Consider the following 12,491-nt stretch of genomic DNA (forward strand, 5'->3'; position numbering starts at 1 on the left):
CTGTGTGCTCTTGAACTTCTTCGGCTTGTTTGGCTCGTTCACAGACTTTAGATTTTGAGTTTGTTTTTTGGGTGAAACCTGTGAATGATGACAATTTCACACTTGGACTTTGCAAAGCTTGCTTTTTATTAAAATAATTCAGTCTACTGTGTCCTGAATTGCTCTTTCATCACAGTCTTGAAACTGCATCTGTGCAAGCCAATTTGCAACCCATTCCCCACCCCTGTCTCTAACTCTAAGTCTGCTGCCACTGAGGCCTTCTCTGTTCTGTACAGGGGTCTTACTGCTGCCATTCCTGCTTTGTATATACCAGAACAGATGGAAACAATAATCTTCCTCCAAATAAAAAGGATTGCAGAGCACATCTGTGCAGGAAATTCTTCAGCCTGCAACCCTGTAGTCGGACAGATGGACAGATGCGTGCAACCTTATAAAACTTTTTTTAAGAATTAACTGAAGCAACAGTTTTATTGCTCTAGCAAAGTTTAATTTTCCCCTAATGGCTGTAAAGGTTTATCGATAATTTAGCAGTTGGATGTAGTCTTTGTAAACAAGCTCATCAATGAAAAAAGAGGGAAATTTGGGGCTATGCAATTTGTAAGCTGTTTTTAACAAGAGCCTCGCCATTATGCTTATTATTTCACAGCAGTTGGAGTTTACTATTCCTGTGTCTTTCGTGTGCAGCACATCCCTCCGGCTATGTTGTGTTAAATGGCCCTTCTCTTACTGCCAAAAAAGGGAATATGAGGATGGTGATGAAGGAGGAAAAATAAAGAGAAGCGGGCTATTGTTAGCATGACTTCTAACACTGGTACAGCAATGACGCAAGCAGAAAGGAAGTAACAAGAACAGAAGGTGAGGAAGAGAGGTAGGAAGAGGCAGAAAAAGGTCAAAGAGAAAACATAAACAAGCAAGCGGAGATGGAGAAGAGATCTGAGAGGACCGAACAGGGCAGACAACTGAAAAAAAATAAAAATGAAGCAATGATGAGCTGAAGTGCCTCATTGTGAGTCCTCGGGATGTCTGAAAATGTCGATTCAAACTGAGTGCGTAAGTGCCCATCACATCCTCGTCAGCTTTAGGAATCAGATGACGATTCGCAAGGGAGAGACCTACCATGAAACTGAGGACCCCGCAATTCTATCTGGGATTTTACATACAAGTATTTTGGCTGTTAAGTATGCGCCTATTTTACGGACACTATGAGAAATATAGCACCATAACAGTTTGGAGGGAAGTGCACAGCATGTTTACTGAAATTGTGTGATGGAGCAAATGGTTGAAAATTAGTGTGTAATTGGTATTTAAGAGAGTACTTTAGGACTGGTGATGGCAAAATATGTTTCCTGATTTATGGAAATCGCTCTCAAACTTTATAAACTTCTGGAGCAGCTTCAGGGCTCCTGGCCATGTATTTTTCACGTTTCCGGTCTCTGAAAAGCTGTTTGAGGAAAAAAAGAGAATTAATCCAAAATAAATTCTTGTATTTGCTGTTTTGACGATAGACACACTATGCCCTTTCATGTCTACATAATTTCCTTAGGGATTAATAAAGTATTCTGATTCTGATTATTTGATGCCCGTAAAAGCCATGGCCTGTGACTTGCATCAGTTTGAATCCAAATGTATTTACATAGTACCATTTCACAACAGTTGTCTCAATGCATTTTATATTGTAAGGCTAAAGGCCCTAAATTATTAGAGTGAATGAGATGATCCCTTATGAACAATCACTTGGCAACAGTGGGAAGGACGAGCCCCCCCTTAAACACTTAAACAGGAAGAGACTTCCAATGGAGTCAGCTCAGGGAGGGATAGCCTTCTAATGTGACTGGATGAGCAGAGAGGAGGAGATAGAAGAGAAAAGAATTAGAGCACAGATGTAAATGGCATGAAATATCAGCCAGTAAATGTTTCAGGAGTGAAAACAGGAGAATAGAGAAGAACAGCCAGTGCATCATGGGAAGTTCTCCCTCAGATCCAGGTCACTTGGTCCAGAAATAATTATAAACTTCAAGGAAAAGGAAAAGGAAAGTTTGAAGCCTGATCTTAAATATAGAGAGGATTTCTGTCTCCTGAACCCAAACTGGCAGCTGGTTTCACAGATGAGGGGCCTGATCAGATGTGCTGCTTGCCAACAGGCAAGACAGGAAACTGCTTGAGCCCCCAAAGGCTGACAAACTTTAAATTACAGTCGTGGCAATATCCAAAGTTTGCATTGGTTTTAGGGAGGGTCCTGAGCTTCCTATGATGGGCTCAGTCACTCATTTCTATTTCAAGTGGTGTGCAAAACTCTGTTTAAACCTACCTAACAACAACAGCGAGAGTCCTTCAGCGAAAATGAACGGGAGGTATTCGGTTTTTTGTACTACTTTTGGAAAAGGACCACAAGTAAACCTTCATGAAGCTCTATACTGGGATAACATGGTACTATAAGGAAATTGTTACATTAGATTTACATTACCGAGCAACATATCCTGAAATGCACTGTCACATAATTACAGGTTAAACACCTAAGGCTACAGTCTCACACATGACCACAAATCCCATGAGGACACAGAGAGTCTTTGTTCTAGTGTTTAAGAGACTTCAGAGTGATTCTACTGCAGAAACAGGTGCAGGTAATGACTGCTCCTCCTCAGTTAGCTGCTGAAGATCAGGCTCTGGCTCCTGGGTGGTGTTTAGAGTCAGTCTGGTCTTCCTGGTCCTGCATTTTACACTTTACTATCACGCTCTTGGTCCTTTTGTGCAACAGAAACCTCAGTTAATAACTCATGAGGTGTATAACTTGTTAAAGATGCACTGGAGTTTTTCACCACTCATAGTATTATGGAGCAATGTGGCTGAGTGTCACCGTACCTTGTTTGTGTTTCAGTTTATAGTTGCAGAAGTTAAAGTTGGAACTTAACAGATGGAGTTAGCAGACAGCAACAAAGCTACTTTAACATAAACATTCACCAAAGTGGTTTAAGGGTAAAAATAATTGTATAAAGAACTTTTTGGGTGCGATTGACAAGTAAAATTAGGGGTATTCATCTTGTTCTGCTATCAGTCATCAGTTGTGCAGCGGAGTGCATTTACATTTATGATGAGACTGTCCCTGAATGGCTCCTTCCATCAACATCTTTGTCATTCATTTGATAAAAGAACAAGTCCTTCTGATAGTTTGAAATGCATTAAGAATTAATCAAGCCTGAGGGGACGAGAGAACACTGAAGAGGGATCCTGGAACTTTTATCTGTGTATTTAACCCCCTCGCCCACCCACACACTTAACCACACACACACTTATCATGTCCCTGTTAGCTGAAGATAGTTTAAACAATCCTCAAACTAAAGTTGTTCTGAGAAGAAGTGCTGCAGTTCTGTGAAATATGTGCACCCATGTGTCTTACAGGTGACCATGCACAAACTCTTTCGCTTCCTTTTTTTCTTTTAAATGAAAGACTAAACGCACGTAGTTTACTATACATGCCCTCCATTAACAGAGAGAGAGAGTGAGAGAGGTAGATGAAAGCAAAGAGAGAGGGGGAGATGAAAGACGCTGTCACAGCATAATGGCATTAAGATTTTCTAAGGTACACGCAACCTAAGCCGAAGACATAAATAGGACGGTTTCAATGCAGTCTGATGCCTTGAGTGTTCTACCACTTCGCCTTCGCTGTGAGGACAAGAGTGTGATTAGCAGCTTGATGTCAAAGGAGTTCATGCTATTCACCACCTCTGTCTTACACACAACTGGAAGCAGCCTTGGGGTAGATTTGATTTTGCTGTGTGCTTCTGTGCGCATGTTTCTGTTTCATGAACTTTTAAAGCTTTTTTGGAGTTCGTTTCTTTATTCAACAAGGTACCCACTGCTTAAACACGAAGTTAGGGTATAAAACTAATGATTCGTGTTACAATAACAAGAATCATTTTCTCAAGTGACAGCTCTCCACAATTGCAAACACATTTTTTGGTCTGTTTTTAAGAGAGAAATAGAAGTGATCTGTAAATATGCAGTTAGTTTTGGTTTAATTAATCTACATTTTAAAATACCTGCCACGACTCAATTTTTTTAATTGAGTTTTTTTCCCACCTCGTTTAAAAAACTGTAAAAATGCTGACTGTAGGCCTGTTCGGTGCTAAAGCAAAACTGATCTACTCAGGGCTATCTGTGCAGACTTCCTGAATTAACCCACAATAATCCTCATGCTTAGAAAGAAAGTAAATTATTAGTTTTGTGAATCAGATGAACTTACCCTTTAACATTGTGGAATTTTGGAATATCAGATGAAGTCTAAGGAGCTTGAAAAGAAAAGCATCTGGACTTCTTTAAGTTTCCTTGAAGACGTTTCACCTCTCGTCTGAGAAGCTTCTTCAGTTCTAAGAGCAATTGGTGGAGACTCCGAGATTTTAAGCCCTGTGGGAGTGACCTCAAGAGGGTCATGGACCCTCTATTGATCCTCTACCTAATCACACAAGACAAAGTGTGAAAACACGTGCGGGTCACAATGAGCCAAGGTTTCGGGAAGAAGCTGAATAATCTTCTCGGATGAGAGGTGAAACATCTTTAAAGAAACTTAAAGAAATCCAGACGCTTTTCTTTCCAAGCTCTTTAGACTACAATGACCTGGATGACTGAGAACCTTCACAGAAATATCAAATGAACCTGAAGAGTTACAAGAGGTTTAAATCTGTCACTCTGTTTTGAGGTTTTCATTTTCTGCTCTATGCACAGCGTATCTCATGTTCCCTGGAAATCTTCAGCGTAGCTTCATGCATGAAAAACTGCAGAAACCTGTGTCTCAGTTGCAGCAGGAGACTGGCTGCTTTTAACAAAATTACACAATCGATAAGAATGGAGCGATCCCAAAACTAGATGGTGGCATTTTAAATGTTGAATAATGCTAAACTCCAACTATTTCTTCTGATTCCCCTTTTAAAATTCAAACACCTGTTCTAATCTCAGTAGCCACTTCTGGCCGTAGGGTGGCATTTTTATTCTACCGTTTGAAATTCACTGAAAAATAAATACGCGGGGCCTGATGAACAACAAACTCCCACGTCTGAGCAATTAAAATGCTTTTTGCATACCCTTAATATTCTCAGCACCAATCCAATTTTACTTCAGCAGCACTAATACTTGTTAGTGATGTTCTGCTCCCCCTGGAAATATTTTTATTCATCGAACCTTTTTTTTACCCACAGAGGCTAAAAGTGAGAAGTAAGAGGGAAGCATGTGGGAGAAAGAATCACTTAAAAATAAATGATGTTAATAATGTGTGTTGTTAGCTCCAGTAGATGTGTTTTCTTTGTGTACAGGTTGTGCTGCTCTCAGCTTCACTGCTCTTTATGGATTCAGGAATTTAAAAAAGTAATAAGCAGATGAGGGATCACAGCTGATTTCCAACATAGACGGGATCAAGGCAGAATTTGGTGAATGAACCTAAACAGCGTCATCAGCTTAAATTTATGCCAACTTCCTCTATAGACATCAATTTTTCTTTTTTTTTTTAAGTCATCAAAGGTGTATGCTGAACGAGTATTTCTCCTTGGAAAAAGAAAAATTCAAAGAAAGTATTAAAAGCTGAACATTACCATGACATTCATGTCTGTGATGAATGTGAATGACGACAACTGTATCAATGGTTCAGGCTGCTGTTATTATAAGGCTTTAGGAGATTTTCGTGGCCCACGTTGGGCCCTTTAGTACCAACTGAGCCTGTTTAAACACCATAGCTTGTATTGTGTCACTACCATGTCCATCCCTTCACTTTAGGACCGCAGTGTACCCATCTTCCTGAACATGAGAGCAACCACACTGAACTCAAACAGCCTCCACAGTCACCAGATTTCAATCCGATAGAACCCCACTGGGATGTGATAGAATGGGAGGTTCTCATCATGGATGTGACAAATATGCAGCAACTGTGTGACGCTATCATGCCATCATGGACCAAAATCTCTGAGGAATGTTTTCCGGAGCTTATTGAATATGTGCCACAAAGAATTTAGGCAGCTCTGATAGTAAAAGTACCAACATGGTACCAGAGCAGTGTACCTAACAAAGTGGACGTCGAATGTAAACCCGGTCCTGGCAAATAATAATAATAATAATGGATACTTTATTGATCCCCATGGGGAAATTACTTGTTTTTCTCTGCATTTGACCCATTCACTCAGTGAAGCAGTGGGCAGCCCACTAAGCAGGCGCCCGGGGAGCAGTGTGTAGGGACGGTACCTTGCTCAGGGGTACCTCAGGGTAGCCGTTAAGTGGATTCGAACCGCCGACCTTCCGATCATGGGGCGACCACTTTACCTACTGAGCTATCCCTGCCCCCCGAAAATATTCACTTTTGTGCAAATGACATTAATCGTCCAATAGAGCACATAGCTTCATCTTGCTCGAAGCTTAAACATATTTTTGACGCTACCTTTACACAACTGAAAAGCTTAACAAAGTTATTTATTTAAAAGCCGTGAATAATTTAGCTGTTGTTACAAATCTGGGCTACTGAGAATTCTTCCTTTTACACAACCTTAGTAATTCTCTACTTTTTTACTTCTTTATTGTTCAGCTCACAAGAAAATAAAATTAAGTAGTTTTTTTGTTTTGTTTTGTATTTTTACTAGGGACTGCCTCCTTACTTTCCTTAACGGTGGGAATTTACTGTATACAGATTCACCTTCTCAGTCTACATTCCTTAAAAACAGCTCTATTGTTCAGTACACATGGAGGTTCACGGGCATAATTTTTTTCTTGCACTTTCCGGTCAGTCCATCCTTTTAAGGCTCCAGAAAATGAAGAGCTGTTTTATTCAGTGTTATATTACATTTATATTATATTCACATAAAAGCCATTCTTTGGTTACAGCCAACTTAGTTATGTAAATGCATGAAGCAAAAACGTGTGCAGAGCAATGCGCTTTGCAAAAGTTCATGTTTAATAATACTTCCCAAGATTCACGCTGAATTAGATAAAAAGAGCTTTAATGTATGTGGCTCCTCCTTCCTGAAATCTTTCTCGACTTGATTTAACATTGCAAAACAGACATTAATGGCAACATTATTCAGTGAAGACCTGTCAGAAACTCTCGCAGACAGTCTGTGTATAATACAGTTTGTTCCCACATGACCCGTGAGCACAAAATACAATCAAAGCCATTAGCAAAAACAAAGAAAAGCAGAGACACATGACACTTTACCTCCTGCTGCGTTATTGTCTTATGCAAATGATAGAAGCTGTTGTAACTATGATATCACTTGCATGTAATGGCACGCTCCATAATTTATCCTTCTTAATGATAACCAGTTTTCTCACCCCGGGCTAAATAAATCTCTGGCTGTTGCCTTACGTTGATCAGTCCATTGCTCCTGCCTCCACATGCTTTAAAAAAATAAAAGAACTTATTGTTGCAAATTCAACTCTTGGGTCCCATGTGCTCCAGATGACACGGAGAGGCTTCTACACATGAAAAGAAGGAGAGAGTACAGAGCAGGTCACTTTATCCTAAAAGCAACGACTGACTCTTGCCATGGATTATTATACAATGTTAACTGCAAACTTTAACTTGGGAGCGGTGTGCGTGTTTATACTGCCTGCAGGAGAAAAGGAAGCAATTCCTCCCGCTGATACATCAGATAAACTGCAGTTTTCATAGGCTGGTCACATCCGTTGTTTCATTCTCCGTGTCCCCAACCAGAGAGTAGGTTTGTGGTGTTTTGCTCCTGTGCTGCCCAGCATAACAGAAAGCAGCTTTGCCCAAAGTAATGATGTCTCTCTTATCAGCTGACATACTATACACTCTATCCCCCGAATGCCTCCTCGGAGGTAGCACGTCTATTTCCACAGGACTGATTCCTAAAGGTAACGGTCCAGCTTTCTCATTTAGAGAGTGTCTCCGTGTTGGCAGGAAGTCTGCTTTTTGTATGGTGTGCTGGAGGCCGTGGAGCTGGCAGGGTAACAAGGAGCTGTCGCACACGCTGGGACTGGACCGACACCAGTCTGAGATGCTGTGGTCGGAGCCCGCTCGGCTGTCTGAACTGTCTCTGACCTTCTGCCCCAGGCCCTGGACTCTCGCCAAGTTCAAGAGCCTCGGTATTGTAACCATGGATGCAGACGCCGCCACTGCAGCAGCGATAGGGCGGCGCTCAGCAGACGACACTTTGCTGTCAGTTATCCCTGCTGCAGGAGGCACCACTGTAACTGAGCTGGAGAATGATGAGGAGTTGAAAAGAGCGGCAACCTTTTGGTAGTATCGTGTCCTTATGACCTTTGCTGAGCGGTACAGGTCTCCGATGAAACAGTAGCAGATCGGATTAAGGCTGGAGTTTGTCAGGCCTAGCCACTGGGCAAACGGTCTTGTCTGCAGGAGCCAAGACGATGGCCTTTGCTCGCAGTCAATCCAAAGGTCGGCCAAGTAGAGCGGCAGCCAGGACACTGCAAATAGAAGCACTAGACACACCACCATCTTGGCAATCTTCTGACGCATCTTAAGGCGTGAGGTGTGAAGAGCTTGGCTTCGGGGATCGAGATCAGCGAAAGTGGATTTCTTTCCTCCCCATAGCCGCCTGCCCGTGAGGAATCCTATGGTGAGGTTAAAGGTCACTGGCAAACAGTAGAGCATCACAAACAGCAGCACGTTGTATCTGCAGAGGAAGTGAAGTGAAGAAGTGAAAACATTAACAATGAGATGGTAATTTCAATCTTTTCTGAAACCCTAAAATACATAGCAGCAGTTTTATGTGCAGTTTATGTGGTGGAATTCTAACATTCACATTTTGTATCGCATTGGCACCCTCCAAATGGAGCTATTGAGAAAGATATATTTTTATTGCAGCAACATTTCAAAGTTATATCTATTGCAGTGCAAGTATAGATGGTAAATGGCCTGTATTTATATAGCGCTTTACTTGGTCCTAAGGACCCCAAAGCGCTTTACACTATACACAGTCATCCACCCATTCACACACTGGTGATGGCAAGCCACTGGTGTAGCCACAGCCACCCTGGGGCGCACTGACAGAGGCGAGGCTGCCGGACACTGGCGCCACCGGGCCCTCTGACCACCACCAGTAGGCAATGGGTGAAGTGTCTTGCCCAAGGACACAACGACCGAGACTGTCGGAGCCGGGGCTCGAACCGGCAACCTTCCGATTACAAGACAAACGCCCAACTCTTGAGCCACGATCACAATCCTCGGTCAGGAAAACAGAGGATTGTTCTCAAAACTGTTCAACTTATTCCTGTTTTCACAGACGTTGGACAAGGATAAATATTGCAGGATTAAAACCAGCATTATTGTCTTAGAACTGAAAAGTGTTAATGGTATTGTTAGATAATCATCACCTCTGCTAAATGGATTCACAGACAATGAATGTCGCCACAATGGCTACAAAGCTAAAATGAAAGTGGAGAGTAGGGCTGTGCGATATGACCAAAATCTCATATCCCGATATAAGAATTCTATCGTCCGATAACGATATAAATCACAAAAATGTAACATTTTCTGTAAATTCTGGCAGCTCGACTTGCGTGAAGTGTTTCCAGCTGCAGGTCATGTAGCTGGAGTCGAGTGTTTTAACCGATGCATGAAACGATACATTTTTAGACATAAGTTTTCTTTGTGAGTATTCATTACACGGCGTGCTGCGGGGAAAACCCTGTTCTAACATTTGAGTCTAAGGTTTATTTTTTAGCACCTGGCGGCTTTTTTTTTAACTTCTCATCCGTAAATACTCTGCATACTCTTTCACGTGATTCAGTTTATTTTGAAAAGTCTCAACAGGATCTTGAGCTTTATTGTGAAAGGTTTATGTGGAACATAAACAAGCGGACACGCGATGGTTTTACCGTCGTTGTTGCTAACCACAGGCGCTTGTCCGTCCATAGTGTGGTTATATTAAGTATAAGAGAAAGAAAGAACTTTAAGAAATTAATATAGCCACTACAGTGACCATCAAAACGATGAAAAAATATTGCTGTAAACGGTTTATTTTGACACCACGAAACAAACAATAGCGTAAAATGAAACATTAGATGTTTTTATATCGTCATCCGATATATATCGTTATATCGAACAGCCCTAGTGGAGAGTGCACACAACAGAAGTCATTTTGAGCTACTCGGCAACCTATGATTAATGGAAACAAAACAAAGAAGAAGAAGAAAAGAAGTTGGACTCTTTCGAGCATGTTGAAATTGTCAATTTGACTCTTCAGACACCTCTGCATGATAAGTGGCTCCCTGCATATAAATATAGGACTCCTGGCAAGGGATAGCAACCTTTAACAACAAGCATGGGTGTAGAAACTGTTTTGCCTCAAATTACAAATTACTCACAAAGCTAGTCTGAACAGCCAATAGGAGCCATCTGTGATGCCTCCTCCAATCTGATGAGCTCAATTAAACATTCATTCCTGGCAGCAGAGCTGGAGGGTTAAAAAACCCCACAAGCGGTGGACATCCAACAAAAGCGTAGCCCAACAGCACTCAGGGCTGAGGGTTTGTGTCAGGAACCTCAGACTGCATTTCCATTTGTGTCGTTCGAACTGAACTTAATCTTGTAATACAAACTAGGTCATTGGACTCTGCTACGATCTGCAGGCTGATTACTTACCCCTGTTTGAGACGATGCTGAGGCCACTCCTCCTGACAGACCAAGATGGTGAAAGTCTCAAAGCTGATCTCTCGACGCCGGTTCATCACTGCGATGGGAGCGCACATCATCGAGGACACCATCCACACCACAGCAACAGTTGCCAAGATCCGGCGGCGGGTGAACATGGTACGAGCTCGGAGCGGCGATCGAACGCTGTAGTAACGGTTGACGCTGATCACCGTCAGCGTTAACACGCTGGCCGAGACCGAGACAGCCTGCGTGAAGGGCACCGCTCGACACAAGAGGTCACCGTACACCCAGGCGGTGTAGATCTGGCTTCCCAAGGTGATGGGCATGCACACGCACACCACAGCCAGGTCGCACACCGCCAAGTTTACTAGGAGACTGCGTGTAGCACTCACGCCAGCTAGCTGCCGACTGCGCCGGCTGGTGAGGACTCGAAGGGACATCAAATTGCCAACGAATCCCAAAATGAATGACAGGCTGTACATTACAGTCAAAGCAATGGTGCTGGGCTCGTGGAGGGTCCAGAGCAGCATGCTCTCCAGGTCTGCCAAATCATTCGAGGAAAAGTTGGTGAAGGATAAATCGAAAGAGGAATATGATGTTTGCCTGATGGCTGAGGAGGAGGTGGTGGACAAGAAAGGGAAGGCGATGAGGGAGGAGTACGGAACAACAGCGGTGGGCAGCTTAGAGGGCAGAGGCTGATGAAGAAAGCCAGTCGGGGGGATGAAGGTGGCGGGCAGATTTAGAGCGCTGTGGAAGCTGTAGCTGTGGTTGAGTTTTTGCTGAGCGCTGTCGTGCTGCAACTGTGTGGTGAAGGTGGGCTCAACTGAGCTCCAGTCCGACAGCTGGTCACGGGAAGGATCCATGCTGTTTCCCAGTGGAAGCAGTAGAGAAATATGGAAATCTCTCAGCTGGATGGCTTACTGGGTGGGTTTACCTTGGTCCATGTTAAAATCCATTCTGACAGACGAAAAAGAACAAGCCAAAAACATACATTATTAAAATCCAAAAAGGAGAGAAATCCTCATCAAAAACGTCACATCAGGTTCCACAGTCTTGCCTTGAGTTCTGCAGGTCCTTCTGAAGCGCGTGGACAAAAATCTCTTTAGGGAGATGAAAACCTTGGTTTCCCATCTTATGCCACATCCTATGAGTCAGCTGGAGTCATGACGCTGTTCAACACTGGTCCCAGTGCAGTTCTTATGTAACGTGTGGTACATTCGTTCCTCGAGGGAGTGGCTGTCTGAACCTGATAATCCACCACCAGACATTAACAGTCTTTTTCACCTTCAAGGAAGGGAAAACTCATACAAACCACCCCCCGTCTGCCTCACGCTCTCGTCCTCCTCGCACCTGTAGTCCGTCATAGTGATGCAGTCCCATCTGTTTAGAGAAACCGGGCAGATATCAGAGGCTGTTTTCACCTGTAGCTGTATTAACAGCTACGCAGAACTGGCAACAGCAAATCACACATTCCTGGACAGAAAACCACTGACACGCATTTAATGACCTAAGTAAGTATGTCAATATTTGCTGTCATTTGTTTTTAGTTACAACAACCTCATTAAGAATAAGAAAAAATAATAATGTTAGTTTTTTACTTTCCTAAAGTGCCCCTAGAAAAAAAAAATCATCTAGGCTATGAACAAAGACAGAGTCCACATAACCACGTCACCTAGAAATCAAAGCAACCGCTTCTGTTAAAAGACATACAAAAACCATAAATAGTTAAAAGGTGGAAAAATGAGATAGCAGTTTGTAAAATAATGACAATATAAATACAAAGAGCTGACCCAGAGAGTTTTACTGACTGTGCATATGCGGATCATCTTGATGCTGAAAGCCTGAGGATGTTAAAGAGGCAGCCAGATACTGAAGATCT

General features: G+C 42.6%; 1 protein-coding gene across 1 annotated transcript; it reads right to left on the reverse strand.

Annotated features, from left to right (window-relative positions):
- Window positions 1–6,722: 6,722 nt before the first annotated feature.
- On the reverse strand, window positions 6,723–11,987 carry LOC146707406 (uncharacterized). Its single transcript, XM_085458744.1, has 2 exons — window positions 10,601–11,987; window positions 6,723–8,630 (listed from the first exon to the last, which is right to left on the reverse strand). Exons 1-2 carry the CDS (start codon window positions 11,473–11,475, stop codon window positions 7,637–7,639), a joined length of 1,869 nt encoding a protein of 622 aa, XP_085314870.1. The 5' UTR covers window positions 11,476–11,987; the 3' UTR covers window positions 6,723–7,636.
- Between the last annotated feature and the right edge of the window lie 504 nt (window positions 11,988–12,491).

Source organism: Copadichromis virginalis, linkage group LG6 (assembly GCF_057382275.1).
Source record: "Copadichromis virginalis isolate Kocher_CV1m ecotype Utaka linkage group LG6, C_Virginalis_male_GT1.1, whole genome shotgun sequence".
Taxonomy (NCBI): Eukaryota; Metazoa; Chordata; class Actinopteri; order Cichliformes; family Cichlidae; genus Copadichromis; species Copadichromis virginalis.